The sequence below is a fragment of the Cenococcum geophilum genome, assembly GCF_001692895.1.
Source record: "Cenococcum geophilum 1.58 unplaced genomic scaffold K441scaffold_38, whole genome shotgun sequence".
In the NCBI taxonomy this organism is placed as follows: Eukaryota; Fungi; Ascomycota; class Dothideomycetes; order Gloniales; family Gloniaceae; genus Cenococcum; species Cenococcum geophilum.
The window spans coordinates 806,695-828,289 of NW_027137596.1; the positions used below are offsets into that span (position 1 = coordinate 806,695).

At 45.8% G+C, this 21,595-nt stretch overlaps 5 protein-coding genes across 5 annotated transcripts; 1 reads left to right on the forward strand and 4 right to left on the reverse strand.

The window, feature by feature from the left end:
• Window positions 1-3,360: 3,360 nt before the first annotated feature.
• Window positions 3,361-3,510, reverse strand: K441DRAFT_455319 (uncharacterized protein; the record flags this gene model as incomplete). The annotated part of the gene is made up of 1 exon (XM_067641733.1): window positions 3,361-3,510. A coding segment is annotated over one exon (150 nt), but the record flags the coding sequence as incomplete, so codon positions are not given.
• A 2,752-nt stretch (window positions 3,511-6,262) lies between these two features.
• K441DRAFT_203698 (uncharacterized protein) lies at window positions 6,263-7,408 on the forward strand. The gene has a single exon (XM_067640499.1). It carries the CDS (start codon window positions 6,484-6,486, stop codon window positions 7,066-7,068), a length of 585 nt encoding a protein of 194 aa, XP_067501065.1. The 5' UTR covers window positions 6,263-6,483; the 3' UTR covers window positions 7,069-7,408.
• K441DRAFT_641374 (DUF747-domain-containing protein) lies at window positions 7,131-10,596 on the reverse strand. The gene is made up of 3 exons (XM_067646647.1): window positions 8,939-10,596; window positions 8,231-8,887; window positions 7,131-8,167 (listed from the first exon to the last, which is right to left on the reverse strand). Exons 1-3 carry the CDS (start codon window positions 10,523-10,525, stop codon window positions 7,517-7,519), a joined length of 2,895 nt encoding a protein of 964 aa, XP_067501066.1. The 5' UTR covers window positions 10,526-10,596; the 3' UTR covers window positions 7,131-7,516.
• A 527-nt stretch (window positions 10,597-11,123) lies between these two features.
• On the reverse strand, window positions 11,124-13,704 carry K441DRAFT_574455 (phosphoenolpyruvate carboxykinase AcuF; the record flags this gene model as incomplete). Its single annotated transcript, XM_067644100.1, has 5 exons — window positions 11,124-11,775; window positions 11,826-12,532; window positions 12,965-13,165; window positions 13,360-13,435; window positions 13,505-13,704. 5 exons carry the CDS (start codon window positions 13,702-13,704, stop codon window positions 11,124-11,126), a joined length of 1,836 nt encoding a protein of 611 aa, XP_067501067.1.
• A 1,208-nt stretch (window positions 13,705-14,912) lies between these two features.
• K441DRAFT_728855 (uncharacterized protein) lies at window positions 14,913-20,250 on the reverse strand (the record flags this gene model as incomplete). Its single annotated transcript, XM_067654181.1, has 8 exons — window positions 14,913-15,158; window positions 15,213-15,557; window positions 15,698-15,871; window positions 15,934-16,214; window positions 16,264-17,027; window positions 17,086-17,122; window positions 17,178-17,822; window positions 17,882-20,250. The coding sequence occupies 8 exons, from the start codon at window positions 20,248-20,250 to the stop codon at window positions 15,010-15,012; spliced, it is 4,764 nt and encodes a 1,587-aa protein (XP_067501068.1). The 3' UTR covers window positions 14,913-15,009.
• Window positions 20,251-21,595: the final 1,345 nt, after the last annotated feature.

Below are 21,595 nucleotides of genomic sequence, written 5' to 3' on the forward strand. Positions count from 1 at the left end.
GTTTGGCGTATACGCTCGCTATGTAACTTGTATTCTTCGCTTAAGAGACAATAACAACGGGAGGGCTTTATTAAGTCAACGATGCTCCGTAAGTTGGCTATTTTCTTAGCTAGCTTATCTAGCTCCTTTAGGTTAGTAGTATTTAGTAGGACGCTAGTAACCTTACTAAGCTCCTATTAAGCCTAGGTATATAAGTTAAACTAGTCTCCAGCGTTTATAGATGTCTAATTGTCTTAAGATTCGGAAGGTAGCCCAGATGTTACTAGTGTAGAGGTTTCGTCTGCACTAGATCCTAAGGCGTTCTGCCGTTGTATCGCGGGCGTATTACCGTTAAGTGCAGGGGTCGATCTTGTCTTTGGAGGCATTATAGATTGTAAGAAAATTAAACCGGCTATCCTCCCAAAGGGATTAGTAAGGATTTAAATGTAAGGTAAGAATATGGATAGGGAGTCTAATAATAGAACAATGGGTATATTGTATAGACAGAGACGAATCCTTAAGGGAGAAGGAGGAGTCTAAGGTGCGAGGTAAGGGGTTTCCATAGGCACGTGCAGCGCACGTGCCTCACAGGCGAGTCGCCTACGGGTCGCCTGTACCTCGCAGCTATATAACTATATGCTTAGGTTTTACCTAACATATATAGTAAACTCAGTTAACCCAGTTAACCAAAATATTTCTAGTATTATTATTTCTAAAAGAGCATTAAGCTGCAGCTTACAGCACTTTTATTATTAAGGCGGCGTTTAGCCGCAAATTACAGCATTATTATTAGCAGTATAGTATATAGCCGCAAAATGCAACTAAATGCGGCTAAATACCGAAATTACTTAATTAGCATAAACCTAATTTAAGATACTAGTAAATTTTTTTATAACGCCGCCCTGCCCCCTATACTTACTAATATTAATAAAATATATATAAAATATTAAATATTAAATTTTTATTAATAATATTAAATTTATATAAATTATACATTTTTATATGCTTAGTAATATTAATAAAGCGTATATAAAATATTAAATTTATAAAAATTATACATTTATATATACTTAGTAATATTAATAAAGTGTATATAAAATATAAAAATTATAAAAATTATACTTTTATATATGCTTAGTAATCTTATAGTTAGCACTTAGTAGCTAAATACTAACACTTAATTATAAATGCNGCATTTAGCAGCTAAATGCTAACACTTAATTCTAAATACGGCATTTAGCAGCTAAATGCTAATACTTAATTCTAAATACGGCATCTAGCAGCTAAATGCTAACACTTGATTCTAAATGCGGCATTTAGCAGCTAAATACTAACACTTAATTCTAAATGCGGCATCTAGCAGCTAAATGCTAGGAAATGCTAGAAATGCTAGAAAATGCTAAAATGGTAGAAAAGTAAAATTAAATGCTAGTAAATTTTTTCCTAACGTAATTGGCGTATTTAATAGTTAACCTACATGCAACTTAATAGATTTTTTAATTTTCTAATTTTCACTTATTTTCGCTTAGGCTCTAATAAGCCCCCTAGTAACGCTATTAAAAAAATTATTATATAATAATTTTTTTATAAAACGTATACCTAGGGAAGTTATATTATACTATAGGGAACTTAAAAGACTTTAATACTTTATAAATAAAAAGGTAAATTAATAAAACTGCTAATTACGTAGTTTGTAGGTAGGCTACGCGTAGGCTACGTATTAAAAAAACACAATATAGACTAGTCGGTCAAGTTGCCAAATACCTTTAACTGCGTGCTAATTGCGCCAACGACTGCCTATTAAGGCCATTGATAGGGGACAATATTTTGCCGATATTTAACTAGTAGTGGTTACTATAAGTAGGACTACTATAAGGACTACTGCTCTTACTAATACTATTTCTCTTTTTTAATACTAACCTAGTTTAGTACTAGCTTAATATAAATAGAGGCTTAATGGTATTTATAGATAACTATAATGTATAGGTTATAGGACTATTAATAGCAGCAAACTGTAAAGGTATTTAGGCTATTATTAATAGAGTAATAAACTAGGAGAAATAAAGCGGCGTAATATTTAAAGGTAAAAAGACTATATTAGTGTATTTTATAAGAAATATAGAGTAAATTAATACTAACGTAGGTGATAGGGTTATAACGGTCGGCATAGTTATAACGGTGCCCCACTACCTTCCTAATTAGGCTTAACGTGGGTAATAGGGTTATGACAGTTTAGAACATCAAAATTCTGCTAAATACCTAATTGTAGGTAAAATACTAGCACAAAGTATCGCAGAATATCGCAATATTACTAGGTAGCATAAAGCCTTATATTTATACAAAAGAGGCTCTATATTAATATTATGGTATTATAGATACTGATTTCTCCTTAATTGACCCCACGTCGTCTATTTTAAAATCGTCCTTATCCGACACCTTATTGCTACTTAATCCGTCTAGCCCTTCCTCCTCCTTATCCTCTCCCTGTGTAGACTATATAGCCTATTAAGAATCCTTCTTTAAGGCCTTTACGGTATCTTGTAGAGCCTTAGAGCAAGCTATAGCCTCTATAGCTGTGGTAGAGGAGTCCTCCTACTGCTTCCGTAGTGTTGCTAGGGCTCCTACGGTTGATTGTGCCTCCTTTATTGCTTTGGCAGCTGCTATATAAGCTCCTAGCGTCCTTATCTTAATAGCGGCCTTGGTTACAACTGTTAACGCCATCTACGCCTTCTTTAAGCTTCTCTCTACGTCTCCTAGCTTCCTTTTATGTTAATCTGCAACCCCTTTAGCTATCTTTATAATAGTATAAGCCTCCTTCCTTTTTTAAACTTGCGCCTACGCAACTATAGCTATATCCCTTTTATTTTTTCTAAGGCGCTCCCTAGTATCTTTGACCTACTGCTTAGTCTCTACTACTGCTACCCTAGCGGCGATAAGTGCTTTAGCTAATTTAGTAGTAAAAACTGATTAAGTAGAAAGCACTATCCGCTTCTTCTTCTTCTTAGCTCTTTTTTCTATAGCGCTGTTACAAAGCTTAGTGTTTTCTTATTATAGTATTTCTATGCCTTCCTCTAACAAATCCATGTAGCTTATAAGCTTTTTAACAACTACGTTAACTGCTTTGGGTAAGGTATTTGGGTAATAAATTATATGGCTATACTAAGCTCAATTAGAGTAACTTTTAGGAGTCTTTGGATGTAGAGGTAATAATAAAATCGTTAATTTGTTTAAAAGGGGTGTAGTTGGCTATATAGAAGAAGTTCTTTTTATAAGGCGCTGAAGGACCTAACTAGGGTTAAAAGGAAGAAGCCCTGCCGCCTTAAAGGCGCTATTAATTAATTCGGGGGTGTATATATAGAGTTAAATCTTATCTAGAATTCTTAGGAAGTAGTCCCTATTAATACCCGTAATACCGCGAGCTATATATTTATTAACTTTGGCTAAATAAAGGCGCTTAAGTACTGAAAAGATAATAAGATCTAGAGGCTGTAGGAAGTGGGTTAAATAAGGTGGAAGATAAATAGGTATAATCTTATAGTTCTAGCAGAACTTTATAAAGTCGATATTAGTATAAGAAGTACATCCGTCTATAATAAGCAATTAATATCTATAGTGTTCAATTTTAGAGGCCTCCGATACTTCTATTTATTAGGTATATTATTTAAAATATTTAAGCCACTTAAGGCCCATTTCCTTATTTAACTAGCCATTCTCTATTATTCTAATTGAATAGTCTCCTATAGCTTTCTCTGTAGTTTCTTATAGAGAATCTATATGCTGCCGTCCTTTAAAAATAATAAACGGTGGAATCGTTTGCCTATATATACTAATTACGTCTACCTAGGTAACCCATTCTCTATTACCGTTAACTGTCTTAAAATTAATAATTCTTCCTTTTAAAATAATTACTTTAGCGCTAAAAGCTAAACCTATTGCAAAGCCTATCTTGTCCATATTCTATATATCAAATTCGTTAATATTATATTTAGTGACGACGTTATAGTAGTTAGAAAAGAACCTCTTAATACGGCTAGGGTTGTTATTAGTAAAAGCTCGTTCTTAATTAATTGAATATATATAGCAGCAACGAAGCTCTTCCTACCGTTTTAGGAAATTATACACCCACTTCTTGCCTAAAGGCCCGATTTAAAGGTATTAAGGAAGGTCGGTATACTCCTGTCTAAGTACTATTGTCGCAATTATTCGAAGAGTATGCTGGCGATATGGAAACCCGGCGTTAGCAAGATATATATAGTGCTTAGTAATTGCATATTCGCCAGGAACAGTAATACGATTCTGGTTTATATGGGCGACTTTATAAGGCTGTTGTTTTCCATTAAGGCGACGTCGAAATGTCTGCGGATCTACCCCATAGGCTTTTGCGTAAGCTTCCCGGCTATTATAAAAGTGAGAACGCTAGGCAGTAATAGCAATTTGTATAGTCTTATCGCGGTTAGGGTGTAGAGGCCAGCGGGGCATTATGGTGTTAATAAGAATATTTTTAATTACGATGTAAGCATTCAAAATTTCTACTAGTTTAATTTTCCTCTGTTTTGATTTTAGATTTGGCAATATACTTAATTAGGCAGGAAGTAAGCCTAATTAGGAAGGCGGTGGGGCACCGTTATAACTATGCCGACCGTCATAACCCTATCACCTACGTTACCCTATTTATAATTAAAGGAAAAATAGTCATACTAGAGTATACAGCTAAGATTTTAGGGGTAGTTATAGATATAGAATTTTGGTATAAACAATATATTATAAAAGTAGCTACTAAGGGCCTTATTATAGTTATAGTACTAAAGAGACTTTATATAGTATCCCTTTTAACTATAAGATAGCTATTTAGGGTAACAGTAGCGCCAGTAGTAGACTATACCTTAAATATCTCGATATACGCCGGTGGGGATGCTATTATAGCAATAATAAATAGGGTATAAAGAATTGGAGCGTAGGCAATTATAGAGACTTTTTATATAGTAGCTATAGTTTTTATTTATTTTTTATATCCATTGTATTATACTACGTATACAGCCTCTAGGCTATAGCGCTATAGTTTTATATATATAAATCCTTTCTAGGCAGCTTAATATATACTAGTAGCTATATCCTAGTAGTTTATAAATCCCTAAACTAGGGGTTTATAGCCTCCTAGTAAAATACTAGGTTGCTAACAACTATTAGGTAGTAAGAAAACGGTAGAAAAATAGTAGAAAAATTGAAAAATTAAAATAAAATCATAAGTAATCCTAACGCCTATCCCTGTCCTATTTATAATTAATTTCTATCCTTTTATTTTCTATAGTCTATTTACTAGAAATCTAGTAGGAGTTACCTCCTTTTAGAGATTCTTCTACTATTAGCCACTTTCTAGTAGCTATTTTAGTCCTACTTAGAAATAGAAGAAGCGCCTCTCTTCCTTTCTTTGTGCAAAAAAGCTTCTCTAAGAAGAGAGAAGAGCCTATTTGTCTTTGCATTTCTTTTCTATCTTCCTAATATAGTCTATATTCTAGTAAAAGATACGTAGGGGTTTATACTACGCTATAGTCCCTAAAGCATCTACCTTCTTTATTATTTCCTATTGTTTTAGAAAAGGATTTAAAGAACCCTTTTTTTAGTTTTAGTTAAAAGAAAGCTGACTATCCCATGCGCTGTTGACAAAGGCGTACACACAAGCGAACCAACCAGAGCCTCTAGATTGAATCGAGTCTTGGCGAAATGAAGCCGTAGATTCACCAACGAATTAAGGCTTTAAATCATTATAATAGAGCCCGAACTTGATATATAATTGACTCTATCGTGTCCTAATTAGGCTAAGGCGTTCCTGCCAACAAAGTCCTTCTTTACAGAAGGGTATATTGCATAAAGCACAGCCGAATTGGGTCCTTGGGGGTCGCTTTGGTGTTTGATGTTCGCGCACGGGCCTCTTTTGGCGTACGCCTCAACGGCGCATGGGATAGCTTTTTAGGATATTTATCCGATGGAGCTTTAAAAGAAAAGGGGTAGTTTCCCTTACAAATTCTAGTATAGTGTTTTTCTTTACTTTTATTCTGTTGCTAATTGTTTTCCACTATTCTAGTATCTTTTCTCTTGCTTGTCTCCCTAGGTAGGCTAGAGAAGTATAAAAAGACCGCATTTTTCTTCTAAAAAGGCCCTTTTTTGTTAGTTTATCTACTATTTCATTTCTATAAATTCATAGGTGGCTAGAAACCCAATAGAAGTTAATAGAGATATTTCTTCTACAATGATGTTCTTAATGCTTCACAGCTCTTTTCTCTTGGACGCAGAGAGTGCATGGAGGAAGAGTTTGCTCAGACTGAGATACGTCTTATACTTGCTCGTGTGATCTGGGAATTCGACCTCATTCCAGCTGAAACGGAAGCGGGAAGGTTGAAGCGGGAGGATCTGTGAACATATCACTTACTTGAGAAGGCGGCTTTTGATATAGACTTGAGGTCAAGGAAATGAATCTGTACGGTTTGAGTCTCGTGGTATCAATTAATGAGACCGAGAGATATTGTTGACCGCCAATTAGGTCAACTCCACCATATTAGCCCGTCCTACCAGTCGCCCAGCCGCACACAGCGAGCAAAATATCCGGCATCGACAGATAATACCATACCATTCTCCTTCTCTTATCCAAACCAGCAAAACCAGTCCATCCACCTCTCTCCCCCATCCAAACTCCCAGAAACAACCCCCCACCCCCTTGCTCCTTCCCCCAAATGTCTCCCCAACCCGGCTCAACCACATCGTCATCCTCCTCCCCCACGCCGACCTCCTCAACCCCCTGGGGGAATACTCCCCTTCTTCTGCCACGCGACGCCACCCGGCGCGCGCTGCGGGCCCAGCCGACGGCGCGGAGCGTGCGGCGTCCGTGCCTCGCGTACGGGCTCAATGATCTGGTGGTGCGGGTCCCCGAGGCGCGCGTCGCGGCGGTTGGCGCGCGCGTACGCTGCGGTTCTGGACGCGCCGAATGAGGCCGAGGCGGGAGGCGCCGGTAGGGTGGGGCGGTTCGGCGTCGGTAGTATGCATGGCGTGCCGGGGGCGGGGGGGCCTGGTCGTGGTGGTGCGGCCGCCGGATGAGGGGTGGATGGAGGAGAGGGTGGGGGAGAGGGGCTCTTGCTGGGGGATTTGCAGGTTAGTGGGGTTAATGTGTTTGCGTCGGGGTTTGTGGTGCGGATTGGTGGGAGAGATGGGAATGATATGGGCAGGATCTTCTTGGATCTTGAGTTGCCGCCGGGTTGGGCACGGGGGGATGAGGAGTGGGTTGCGGCAGAAGTCCAGGCCGGATGCGGGATTCCCTCTTGTTACGTTCGAGAATGAGCTGTTGGTTGGTGAACCGCCCTTCTCGTTCCAGGCTCCCCCGGATGCTTCTCAGTAAGGGAAGAACGTAAGAGCTTTGGCAGTCCAAAACTCGTTTCGCTGAGATTCATTTCTGGCATCAGCACAAGGGAAGTGGGAGTCTGTGCCCGTTTATGGTGCAGCTCGTTGGTATTGCACTAATATATACCTGGTTTACGCTTCACTGCTTCTACCAGATCCTCTTCGCAACCATGGCATACCTAGTCACGCCTCCTAACCCCACCTCTCCAACCCCCTTCGCCTCCTTTTCCTTTGCTTTGGCCTCTCTTTCCCTCAGCGCCCTTAGCCCTTCCGGGTCATCTGCGTAAATCCACCGGCGTTTGTCCTCCTCGACCTCCACAATACCCCAGCCGCCGACCCGCTTCCCCCCTGTATCAGCTACGATTCTCTCCCGCTCTTTCATGCCCTTGTATCGGCTCCGCGAGAAGCTAAGAAGACACATACCAAGAACAAGCTTGAAGGCGAGCAGAAATAGGTACCCGACGAGGAAGACAACAAGCATGGTCGCGAAGGCGATGAGGTCATCGACGGACCACCAATTGAAAGACGAAGTGTCTGGTCCACCGGCGCTGGCACCAAAAGACGACCTTCCCAGCGCCCGGCGGAAAATGTGGTCGATGTGAGCAAGAGCGGCTGTAGTTGCTGGGGAAGTAGTAGCTGTGGGTTCGGTGGACAAAGAGGTAGCGGTTGAAGGGAGTGGGAGCGGCATGTGGGTGGCTAGGAACATGTGGTAGGTTTGCACGACAGCACGGATAAAGAGGCACGAGAGAGGAAGGACGGGAAGACCAAGGCGTTTTGTCAGGTTTTGGTCTGCAAAGGCCTAGTTGTCGAGTCCTTCATTAGCAGTCCGCAATCTAATCATGACCAAAGTACCCAAACTCACATGGGAATAGTAATCCTTAGCTAGGACATCTAGAAAGCGACCGTAGATGGCTGGCTTGGTGTTGTTGAATTTGGTGATGTATGCATGCTTTACCCAATCCACGATCATCTCGCTGCCCAGAACAAGAAGAAAGGGCCCTAGGACTTGCCCAGTCCACTTGGGGAAGATAGTGAAGCTTAATGGAATGATACTGGTGCTCCTGACTGGAGCACTGGTGGTATTGCTACCCAAGTTATTGGAGCTGGCGCCGATGTTGCCTAGACCAATGCTCAGACCGCCAACCTCCACGATATTTCGCATGGCAATGATCATTAGCATCAGCCAAAGCTGAAAACGCTCCACCACATCCGCACAAGTGATTTGGAAGAGGTTCTCCTTTTCAAACTTTTTGAAAACGGTCCCTTTGATCTCTACAAACTGGTTCGACATAAGAAGGGTCAAGAGTGCATTAGAGTACGAATTCACGGCCACATTGAGGGTGATGACCTGGTAGAAGAGGGCGGTCGCATGGATAACATTATAGACCAGTGCAAGTATAAACATCCAGAACGGACGCGCAATCTTGCTTCGGCCGTCAGGATTCCGGTCAAGCGTCTCTCGAGAGAAGAGACATTCAAGAACATCTTGGCCAAGAGCGGAAAACAATCGGTCACAGACCTGACAAAATGTCAGTTTCATACAGAAGAGACCATATATGATGGTGCAAACCTCAAGGACATTGTAGATCACATAAAGCTTAATTGCTGCTTGCCCGCGAATTCCATGGTACATTTTGCTAGCATCGAAACGCATCAGTATGGCACAACTCGTGATCACTAGGAGACCTTTGAGTATGTCTGCCTTGTGGCTGGGGAGCAATGTCGATGGCGTAGATTTAGTCCTACGGTGCCTGAAGGCAGAGCTCCGTACATGCTTTCGCTGCTGTTCTGAAAAGCTGTGTGCACCATTTCCATTATCTTTAACCGCGGTTGCAAGGTTGGGAGATGCCACAGCTGAGATAGAAGGCCTCCGAGATCTTGCTCCCTCCTCGGATGGGGTGCCTGTCGTAGAGGTTTCACCCTTCTGCCGTCGCCTCCTCCAGACCCTGCCCATTCCAGAGTATACGAAACTTGCCAAATCGCGGATCTCCTTGACGATATTCCTAGCCCACCATTGAATAAGAACCCAAAGAGCTTTGAAGAACCGCAATGGCAAAATGGTAAAAATGTAAAGCCAGGCATCAAGACAGGCCAATGCACCAAACGCAAGGGTCTGTTCTAATTGGGGTGGTAGAAATAGAAAATTAATCAATCGCTCGAATTTTATTTTCGAGGACTCATAAGGAAAATCGCTGGTAGAGGGACGATAGATATACAGCGGAGATGGCTTGTCGGGAGAGAGCTCTAGTTGAAGATAGGTTGGTATTGACAATGGGGGTAGTGGTATGGATGATGGCATTGGGGAGGGAACGGGATCCGGCGGTGCAGGAGGTTTAAGACTAGCAGATCCGTTGGCGTTGCTTCCTTTATCATCGAGGTTCAAAGGTGCTGGTATTGGGCGCGTGGGCTTGTGTTGCCCACCCGCTTCATGGGTAAAGCTGTGGTTCCTCGTGGATGATTGTTTCCGCCGTATTACTGGCGGCGTTGATACGGCTCTTGACGAGAGCCCTGGACGTCCGAGTTTCGAGTCTGTCATGGGCGATTTGGCGGACACCCCATCTAGACCTTGTTTCGACGCTGCAGCCCTAGAGAAACTCGCTCTGCGTCGATCACTGCTCATTTCAATCACCACGTTATGTGCCATTTCCTCCTCCAGAACGCCCAAACCTCCGCGATCCTCAGTATTTTGTCCTTTCCCTTCGACTGTGGGTGATCTGGCAAGTGGTGATACATCCTCTGAGATAGGAGATGCCGCGCGAAGGGGAAGCGACGTCGGAGAAGACGTAAGTTCGTGAATTTGGGCAGGAGAAAGTTTAAAGATCTTGTCGCGATCATGTGAATCTGATGTTGGAGAGCCAACGGTTCCAGCGCTGCTCCTTCGCCTGCCGTCTGGTCTCTGGATTCGTGGAAGAGGTCTGGCATCGTTGGAGCCATCTGTTACTGCACTGCCATCGTGGAGGCTCTGGCGCCGGCTTCGGACACCATCGGGGGGGCTCAAGTTCTCCTCCCGCGCTCGGTCTTGGTGTCGAAGGTGGCTGTCCGGTGGAAAGAACAAATTTCCTGTTATTGGTGACAGGGCGGGCGTAGGGAGCTGTTCATTCTCGGGGATGGATATGGAGGCATCACCGTTGGTATGTGGTTCTCGCACCCCGTTCATAGTGTTGTTGAAACGTGGTCACTGGGAGGAGCATATTGTAATGAGGGTATCTTCGTGGTGATGGCACAGCAGAAAGGTGGTGTTGCAAAGCTCGGACTCCAGTTAACAAACGTCAAAACGTTGAACTTCGGTCTTTGTCTCCGATCGAAACACCGAAATGCCAAGAGAAGACTTCGCAGTGTCTGCAAAAGTATGGGCGGTCTTCGTCCGCTCTTTCAAATTAGATCCATTCGACTATTTCGCTTGATAAAATAATAATTTTTGTAATATAAAAGCTAGAGTTTATTCAACGTCTAATATGTTTCAATGCCATCCTTCTAACCGCATATAAAACCCGTCATGTTCAGCATGCTAAAAGCCATGAATGGTATGCCTCATTTTTATCATTCAAGCCATCGTTCCACATACGTATTGCGAGGTATAATCTATGGGTACAATTGGAAGAAGTGGAAAGGGAAAAGGAAAAGGAAATATCCTCGTTCGCTGCTCGGTTGCCCGAGACGCTAAAGAGGAAAGGTATACATGCCAAGAAATTCTACGCCCAAAGTGGGCTAATCAGTCTGGTGAAATGTTAACATTGACCCCTTACTTCGCAAATCTAATGGTTGTGGCAGCAACACGCATGTGGACCGGCTTTGATGACTTCCGTCGTCGCTTGATCTTCGTACTTCTTGAAATTCTCCATGAAGAGCTTGCCCAATTTCCGTACCTCGCCCTTGAAGTTGGTCGTGCCAGTCCACGACCTCGCTGGGTTGAGCAGCTCATCGGGAACGTTCGGGCAGCTCTTTGGCACTGAGAGATTGAAGGTTTCGTACGTCTCGAACTCGGCCTTTGCAAGCTCACCGGAGTGAATGGCGTCGAGGATGGCACGGGTGTATTTGAGTGGGCAGCGCTTGCCACCAGTGGTAGCACCAGCGCCGACCCAGCCAGTGTTGAGAAGCCAGGCGTTGGCCTTGTGCTCGGCAATCTTGTCTGCCAACATTCTGGCGTAACGCATGGGATGCAGGGCGAGGAATGGTTGCGCGAAGCAGGAAGAGAAAGTTGCTTGCGGTTCTGTGACGCCATCCTCGGTTCCGGCCATTTTAGACGTGTATCCAGAAATGAAGTGATACATGGTCTGTTCAGTATTCAGCTTCGAGATCGGTGGCAGGACACCCCGAGCATCGCAAGTCAACAGAATGATGTTTGTGGGATGGCCAGAGCTGACGCAGGGAATTTTGGTGTTCTCAATGTACTCGATAGGATAGGCACTGATGCGAATGTTAATCTCAGCTTCAATATCAAATAATCAGAGACTTACCATCGAGTGTTCTCCGTCAGCGTGAAATCGTCGTAATCGACAACACGAGTGACGGGGTCAAAAACAACATTCTCTAGGATGGCACCGAATCGGATGGCACCGAAGATATCCGGTTCCTTCTCGGCTGAAAGGCCAATGCATTTAGCGTAGCAACCTCCCTCGATGTTGAACACACCCCTATCACTCCAGCAGTGCTCGTCATCTCCGATGAGAGCGCGCTTTGGATCCGCAGAAAGAGTCGTCTTGCCAGTACCGGATAGACCGAAGAAAACAGTGACATCTCCGTTCTTCCCCTCGTTTGCGGATGAGTGTAGAGTAAGGACGTTGTGCTTAACGGGCATCTCGTAGAAGAGGACTGTGAAAATACCCTTCTTCATCTCACCGGCGTACTCAGTACCAAGAATAACCATCTCCTTCTCGGCAAAGTTGATTGCTACTGATGTCGCAGAGGTCATGCCCTTTGTATATCTATTGGCGGGGAAAGCACCGGCATTGTAGATGGTATAGTCGGGATGGAAACCCTCAAGCTCTTCTCTCGAAGGCCTGATAAGCATGTTTCGCATGAACAGGGCATGGTAGGCGCGGGCGCAGACCACTCGGACTCCAATCCTGTAGCGCTCATCCCAGCCAGCGAAGCCATCAACGACATAGATACGGTTCCTCGTGTTTAGGTAGTCAATGGCGCGTTCACGGTTGATGCGCCAGATCTGCCAAAACTGTCAGTGGATTTTGATGGGCGCACGTGATTGAGGCGGCGAGGCGGGAAAAAAAGGACAGGGAACAGATGTTACAGCCCCCTCCTCTGTATGGATTGCTAACGGCTTGGCATAGAATATATGAACATTCTCTTTCCAGACAAATTCTGCCTTGACGCTACCAATCCGTACAGGGGAGGGGTTTGTACAAGGGGGTGCTGTGCAGTATGGACGACGTTCTATGCCAAGAGGCTAGCAAGCCGCATATGCATGTACCCCCCTTGCACGCGTCAAGTAAATGCGGGGGAACGCCACATGCACACGCACGCATGCACATATTCCCTTTCGGGGATACCCTCGGTAGTGAAAAACTGAGGATGACGTCTGCCGAAAATTTATGACACAACAGCGGGCCGAGATGAGAGCTGTACAGAGGGAACTTACATCGGGGGACATTGGCTTGTTAACTGGGCCCCACCAGACATCGCTTTCTGAGTTCTCCTCTCGCACAATGCGCTTGTCTGATGGTGATCGGCCTGTTTTTGCTCCAGAGTATGCTGATAGTGCACCCGTTGATGTGATGGCTGAGCCAGTTTCATAGACGAGAGCATCTTCGTAAAGTGCAGCAACTGATGGATTGGCGACCTTGTAGAGATATCAGTAGAGTTTAGAATGAGCATTGATGGTAGTAGTGATGGTAGTAATGGTAGTAGTGGTAGTAGTGGTAGTAGTGGTAGTAGTGGTAGTAGTGGCAGTTGTGGCGTTGTAGCGTGGTAGCGTGGTGGCGTGGTGGCGTGGTGGCGTGGTAATAGTGACAAGTGAAGATTTCAACAACTTACAATTGCAACACGGTCATAGTCAATGTGTGCTTTATCGTGGAGTTCCTCTTCAATCTCAGTGTGCTCACGCTGCGGCCTAGTGGTATTATATCAGCTCAAGCACGCAAGTAGACAAAGGAAGTCGGTGTGATGCGTCAATACTCACTGGACACCGCTGGGGTGAAGAGCGGTCTTGTTTACGCTATGAGCAACCATGACTTTCGGAATGGCTGTCTTGAGGGAGCTAGAGTGGAAATTGGTTCGTTGCTGTTTGGCTACGATCTGACGGACAAAGTCTTCAGCCAAGGGAGCTGGAGAGGCAGTACGAATCGGCGGGGTCTGGGTTCCTTTAATAGCTCCAGTCATTTCCACGATGTCCGGAAGAAGTCTCAGCGACAACAGCGCTCCTTCTCGTGTTGGTTCAGGGTGGCGTGCTCCAGATGCTAGCTGATGGTGCTGATTGGACCTGAGGCTGTGCGTAAGCTTACGCCGGGAACCGTCAAGAAGTGCCCTAAATCTTCCGAAGAGTGACGAAGAGACGAAGACAAGCCGGGCTGTAGAGAGGGTCAGCTGCAACAAGTTGGAGCGTCTACTCACTTCAACTTATGTCTTTTGCAAACAGATCTGCGACGATAATTGTGAGGAACAGAATATTGCGAAGAATTCTTCCCGGAAACAGGACTTTGAGAGGCGCTGGCTGAGAGATTTTCGGTAACGAGAACAACAGCCATTCTGACGTTCTGGTGGTTTTGCGCGCCTCAAGCTGGCTGGTGCTGGGAGAAGGGGCACACGCACTGCAGAAAGCTTGGCCATCAACCGGATCGTCCTTTTGTTAGGGCGTTCCCCGCATCCCGCACTGATGTCAGGACCATTTCGTCACTGGGAGCGCGCGCTCCAAGCGACCATGNCACGCGACTACTTCAGATCGGGAGTGATGGCCCTCCTGTAATGCCTCGAGCACCCGAAAACCCATTCAGTCCGAAGATTTCAGGTGCAGGAAAGGAAAATAATAGCGCAATCTAGATTTCTCAGGGCGAAATGACTGCCCGTGACTGTCCATGAGTACCTGTCAACGCGAACATTTATCGTCACCTGCACGCCGGGGCGGGCCACGCCAAGCTCTCCGAAGCTTTCCGAAGCTTTCCGACGTCCAGGTACGCAGCGTTGCTGGCTCTGCACGGTCACGCACCAGCGCCGCGTGCACCCGTCCAGTCCCCGAATCACAAAGTTACAGTTACACAATTACTTCAATTACACACCGCCACTTGCATGCAGCCACCAGTCATGGCCAGACCATCCTCCATGAAATAATCACATTCGTTGCACTCGCCCCACTCACTTATTGCTCTTCCGGTTTCACCCACTGCTTCGTTTCCGAGATCGTACGCCACTCCCGGAAGCAAATGCGGCTCCGATACGGAGGACTGCGCGAAAAGCGATCGCTAAGCAACAAGATTTTGGGCGGTCTCTGCCCCTAAAACCCGCCCAAGACCCCGAAACGTCAATGTCCTTACGGGCAACCTTATGGAGGAAAACCGGTAGCCCCAAAAAGGAAGGGGAAATGTCCTCCGTAAGGATGACACCATTGCTACTGCCACTACCGCGGCTGACCACATCCTTGACAACTTAGCCACCTTGTTAGGGCTTTGCCCCGCGGCCGAAAATACGGCACTACGCCTTATCACCTTCATGCCTCTTCCTCATCTCCTTCCCGTTCTTCCTTGCCGTTGGGCTGAAGAATGACCTGATCTTGCGTCCTCCCTGGAGGTAAAGCCAGGAGCAGATGAATACAACAGCGAAGTTGAAGATTACGTATACCCCTATCGCAACCTATCAATCATTTATTTATCTCAAAGCAATACCATTCCACTTACAAAATATCCCAAAGTCTCTCCATATATATTTTGGATACACGTTGAAGCTCGCCGCAAACTGAGTACCGTTCGAATACTGACAAAATCCACAACTGCCGTTCGGCTGTGTCCGCACATACCCGCCTATTCGTTCAGCGTATGGCCCGGCATACGATTGACAGCTCTGTCCCGGTGGTGGGTCAAATATCGCAAGCTCCGATCTGTCGCACTGGATGGGAACTCCATCAGTGATCAAGCCAAGCATGCCCTCGAGGAGATACTTGAATGGCGTGACCCAATACATCCAGCTCCGCCAGAAATAAGGCAATGCCGCGTACGGGACAACCACACCGCAGAAACTGACAACTGCAGAAGTCAGTAAAGAACATGACGGTGCACATCCAGGCTGCGCTTACTAAACGTGAAGAATACATGACGGTGCACATCCAGGCTGCGCTTACTAAACGTGAAGAATACATGACGGTGCACATCCAGGCTGCGCTTACTAAACGTGAAGAATATAGGAACTAGCAACGAAGCCAGCAGGTCATTGGGAGAGAAGGACGCGATGGCTTGGCCAAATCCAAGATAGAACATCTCAAAGGCAATGATGAACAGCCAGACACTAGCCGACGTGTATGTATCTCTAGGAAACCACGTGGCCCAATACCAACAGCACCCTACTCGCGGTTAGCGACTACCACTCATCTCGATGCCCAAAAGTTGAAGAGATGACACATACAGTATATTGTACCGGCGACAATCCGATACGGTATTTCGCTCAGGATAGCACCACAGACAAACGCTACCCACGAGTAGATCTTGGAGTTGCCTTCTCTCGACTCGTATATTGACCGCATATTGAGATATCGCGGTTGCAGCTGTTGGATTAGAGGCGGAGCGATTGTTAAAGTCATGAAAGCCGAGAAGAGGCGGGATTGCATGTCAATCTGACTATTCCCCAAATGCCAGAAGGTGAATGTGTTGAATAGGCCCGTAAAGATGTGGAGCATGAACATTCCTCTATCCACAGTCAATATTGTGTTGCGCAAACTTTTCAAGGTCCCCTTACATGATATAGGGTGGATCCCTCCACATTGCTGTGAAACTGCGGTATATAACAGCGTATAGCTGCGTACTCAATGGCATAGCATACTCTCGTTCATCCCGTGCTTTGTCTCCTGTCGCGGCGCTACGGCGATTGGTGGTAATATCCTGTATCTCTCTGGTCAATCTCTCATTTTCAGGTGAGCTCGCCCACACGTCACCCCAATCTTTCCCATTATAATCGGGATTTCCGGCGCCGATGGCTTCTAGCATATACTCCGCGGGATTAGTCTTAGGAGGACACCTTTTTGCGCCATTCTTCTCGAGGTAGTCCAGCAAGGTTCGGCTGTCATGCCCAAGTTCTCCGAAGTACACAGTCCTGCCGCCACTCTTCAGTAATAAAAGCTGGTCAAAGTGTTCGAAGAGAACCGAAGAAGGTTGATGAATCGTGCAGAGGATTGCTTGCCCCGCATCTGCCAACTTGCGCAGAAATCTGACGACATTGAAAGCAGCCCCAGAGTCCAATCCTGACGTGGGTTCATCAAGAAACATGAGGAGCTCTGGTTTGCTTGCCAGCTCGACACCAATCGTGACCCGTTTCCTCTGTTCTTGATTTAAGCCGGACCCTACTTTCCCAATGGCAGCGCCTGCGATTTCTCGCATCTCGAGAAGGTCAATGATCTTTTCAACATAGTTGTATTTCTCCTCAAGTGGTACTTCTCTCGGCTGTCGCAGCTTGGCAGAAAATCGCAATGCTTCTCTTACAGTGGCAGTCGACTCATGTACATCCTATTGGGCACAGCAGATTAATGACCGAAGATGAATCTTTGGCATTTGATGTACTTACCATTTGTTCGGCAAAACCAGTTGACCTTTGGAAGGACCTAGAAATTAGGTCAGCGAATGCTTCTTCATATTTCTAAGTGGAAAGGCTCTTACGATGGCAACGGCCTCCCGTCAACAAGGAAATCGCCGCTGACTACACCGAACCGTATGCGCTGGGCTAGGGTATTGAGTAGCGTGGTTTTACCAGCACCAGATGCACCCATTAATGCGGTCAGCTTTCCTGGCTTCACGTAGCCTTGAACATCTTGTAGTAGCTTCCTTTCGCCCTTCTCATATGGAATTGCGTAGTTGACGTTTTGCCATGTGAAGATCGTGTCGCTCCTCGCCACGCCCTTCGATGCCTCATTGTCGCTACCACTGCTTGGCTCATCCTTAGGATCTCCCGCACCTGCAGCATGGACCTCCCCTGTTTCCTCATCCCTAGGCTGAGTGTTCTTCTCCATTGCTTTCTCGACAGCGGAAGGGACCTGACCTCTCTTATAAATGGTTACGGCACCGCCACCCTTGTTTGGCTTCTGCAGCTCCATTCCAAGTGCTGTCAGGAAGACGAAGAATATGAAAAAAGCACAGATGAAGCCGAAGTTCCGCCAAAGGTGCGATCGAGAGTAGCCGTAAGCTACCTGAATATAATTGGCGCCGCTGACAGTGAGCGAACCTGGGGTGCTTCCTTGAATAGTGCATGACTGATACCGGGGCAAAGCATTTGGGACTATTGGAACGATATACGGTGGCACACACCTGCAGTAACATCGAACATTAACGATGGGCTCTCAGAGAAGGGAAACGGGCGACAGTACTCAAGCTTGAGATTGTAAAACTCGTTTGATAGCAGAGCTTCAAAACCATACTGCACGGGGTTTATCCACCGCAGCCAAGAGAACCACGGATGCATCTTTCTCGGAGGAATGAGATAGCCTGTGTAAACAACGAGGGCCTGGATTGCCACGCCTGTGATTCTCGTGGCTGTGTCGAGCGAGCCTGCGAGAGCACCGATACTCCTGAAAAACGCATACATGGTCATGGTTAAGAGCCATAAAAACAAGACACTGATGAAGAATTGGGATGCTGTCCTTTGGAGGTTCGCCATGAAGTAAACGACCACATTGAAAATGACAACCTGGATGAATACTAAAGGGCAATCCATAACCGTCTGGGCGATTGCATAAGCGGAAGGTCGATAGAATGAGAAGCTCTTATGCTTGAGTAGGATGGGTCGACTCTCGAAAGCAGCTGTCAATTCAGCTAATGCAAGCAGAGCGTTAAATAGGAGCATGAAGAAGATGACACCACCTCTTGTAAAAACTCCAGTGGCAGTCTTCGGCAGATCGTAAAACAGACTTCCTACAATCAAAGCCTGGAATAGAATTCCGCCCCACTTCCCTACGAGTGATTGCTTGTCCCCGATCATGACTAAGTACTGTCGCTTTGTACAAGCAGTGACTTGCTTGTAGAAAGGAAGTGTATAATTTTTCTTTTTGGTGGCCTTTGTTCGTGCAGCACTGCGCTCCTCTGCCATTCTTTTGGTCTCTTCTTCGAATTCTCGAATTTCCGTTATGTTTTGTTGGTATCTCTCACTTTTGAGGAAGGCTTCTCCGAATTGGTTAGCCGAACGTGGAATGCGATCCTCCCAGCCTTCCTTGACGTGCCGTTCGTGCTCATCAGTCACTGATGTCAAAAAGTCTGCAGTAGTCCAGCGATCAGGTTGCATAAAACCAAGATCCTTAAAGTATTTGGCAGCATGATCTGTGGGTCCAAAGTAGCAACAGCGGCCTTCATCTATCAGCAGTACCTTGTCAAACAAATTAAAAAGAGATTCTCCTGCCTGATAGAGAGCAACACTAGTTGAGATGTGAGCCATGTTGGTGAGAGACCGTAAGCTTTGGACATATTCCAGAGCGGTACTAGCATCAAGACCTCTGGTACTGTTATCCCATGATTGAACGGAGGCTTTCATGATCATCGCTTCGGCAATGCTAACGCGCTTCTTTTCACCCCCTGATACACCCCTCACGAATTCATTTCCAACCTTTGTGTTCATTGTGTGTTCAATCCAGAAAAGTTTCGACACAACTCTGAGAAATTCCTGGACGTAGTCGCCTCTTGACTCCCCTTCTTTGCGTGAACTCTTGCCGGGAGTCCTGGTTTTCAGGGCGAACTTGAGCGTATCTTTTACTTTTAGTGTGGCATAGTGAAGATCCTCTTCGGGATTGTAGAGAACTTCGCTGCGGTATTTTTTAGCCATCTCTTTCGCGTCAGTCCCGCCATACGTAACATCACCCTCGATGTTTTCGTAACCAAATCTTTGGTTACCAATTACTTTCAGAAACGTCGAACAACCAGCACCAGGCCGGCCCAGTACCAGGAGCATCTCTCCGGGCTTCACACAACCCGAAAAGTCATCAATAATAGTTCGTACTGGAGGTTTGCTAGCTACCTGGCGTGGACCTTTGGTAATGAGGTTTTTTAGAAAGCGCGGCAGACCCAGGAAGGATTCCCCAACGGTTGGTTGCAGCGCGGCACCAAGACCCATGCCTTTGACTGTCAAATGTTTGAACACGACTCCAACATGCCTCGTCTTCTCTTCTTCTGAGTTCTCTTGCCGAGTGCGACCAAACATCCGGGACATCAGCTTATTAATTTCCTCTTGCTCCTCGTTATATTCAGGATCCACAGTGGAGGCAGTGCTTTGCCGGCCAAGCGCATTTGTTCTTCGCTTTGATAGTACCTGAAACAAATCGTCTTCCGTAATTGTTTTGCCCGACGCAGTCTTTGCCAGGGCAGGCTGGTTATGCGTGCTAGAGGCTGACTTGATAGGTTCAAATACTTCATTTTTCTCGCTGTACTCATCTTCGTCGGGCTCAGTGGCAATCAATCCTCTCGCGCTCGGCCTAACATAACCACCCAACCCCACTTCCTTCCTCATGCTAGAAGGTGAAACAGCAGATAATTCTCTCGCGATTGGCGCCAGCTCGGTGATCTGGTGCTCTGATCCACCATCATAGCTTAAAAGAGTGTTACTGTTTGTGATAGTCGATAGTCCTCGAGGTGTATAAGAAGGCCGTTGATTTGGGAAGGAATGTTGGCGGTTAGGCTCTGCTGGGGTCTCTATCCATCCTCCTGGTAGTTCTTCATCGTGGGGGGTAGGCTGATCGTTTGAGGTCGACATTTCAGATCAGGTGTCTCTGAATAATTAGCTGTCCTGAATAGTCCGACTCGGGAGTATTTTTTAAACCTCTGCAAAGAGGGGTACTAAAGTAAAAGACGGTTCTAAAGACAACAATAGAGTCGATATTGGCTAATGCAGGACCAAAAGTTGCCGACCCGAGACACCGATCTTAGGGACGGTAAACAAATGGTAGAATTAGCGGAGAATATGAAATCAGACGGAGGCAGTAGCGACCATGGTGGGTAGGTAGGGAAACGGTCAACCACATAGCTGCTAGGAAATGCTATCTCCATATCTTTTTTGTTCGCGCAATCTCTTGACGTTCGCTCTGTCGCATGTTTGAAAGACGCGGGTGTGGTCGGCAGTCGGTGAGTGCTTGATCCGGTCCTTATCAATCAACCCACCACTGCCCAACTAAATTACGAATATTCTCTTGCTCTAACACTGCACCACCTAATTGGGTACATGTAATTCATCTCACTAGAATTGTAGGACGAACTCGGGGTCTCGGGGCCTCGGGGATTGATATTTGCAAAAGCTCGCATAGACGAATCCTTGCCCCAGTCTGTTACTCACAGAATTTGTAACTATGGGCTTGATTTTGGAAATAGTTCGTCAATATCAAGGATGCTACTTCGCACTGAGCAGCTAGGGCGCCCTGCTACGCGCGTATATCGAGATCGCTAAGCCCTATCGGATATGAGATAGCGCTATTTTGCGGTAAGCAGGAGTTATCACACCTGTGGAGACCGAGAACATTCTACGTGGTCCACATATATCTTCAACTCTACACGCGTAGGAAGATTGGGGGAAAAAGCAACCATCATCCACGTATTCCAATTGGGAGGATCTGCTGGCACGATGCAGATCATCCAAATTTCGTCCGTATTCGACCGCTGAATAACCCGCGTTTTCGGTCGTTGCAATGCCGATGACAGGCGCCAATCAACCCCGCTCCCTTTCCATCATAAACCCTACACTGAAAAGACAGCTGTTACCTTTGTGCTTGTCTCCACACTCGGCGTACGAACTTAGGGCGTCATGCCTACACGTCGTCGCCCCGTAGGACACAAGGTCTGCGAGGCCTACCGATTCTCTTTTGACTAGCAATGTGATGGACGGAGTCTGCAGAGCTCAATGCTAAGTATACCGCAAGCAATTTTGTGGCCAGGCAGCCAACCGAACGGTACGACCATAACTTTTCGGCAGTATTCCTGCGTACAATAGGGCACCAAGAGCCATAGCTTATTCAAAGTTCTCTAGATCACCTGTACCCAATTTATTACCCTTACTTGTTTCCCGCAACCCACTAAGCATATCTCTCCCTCGAGATCTAGTTAATGAT

Coding starts and splice junctions, on each gene's coding strand:
- K441DRAFT_641374 (XM_067646647.1), bottom strand. CDS start 10,525: ATGAACGGGGTGCGAGAACCACATACCAACGGTGATGCCTCCATATCC. Junction 8,888..8,938: donor TGATCTACAATGTCCTTGAG/GTTTGCACCATC, acceptor ACATTTTGTCAG/GTCTGTGACCGATTGTTTTC. Junction 8,168..8,230: donor CTAAGGATTACTATTCCCAT/GTGAGTTTGGGT, acceptor CTCGACAACTAG/GCCTTTGCAGACCAAAACCT.
- K441DRAFT_203698 (XM_067640499.1), top strand. CDS start 6,484: ATGAGACCGAGAGATATTGTTGACCGCCAATTAGGTCAACTCCACCAT.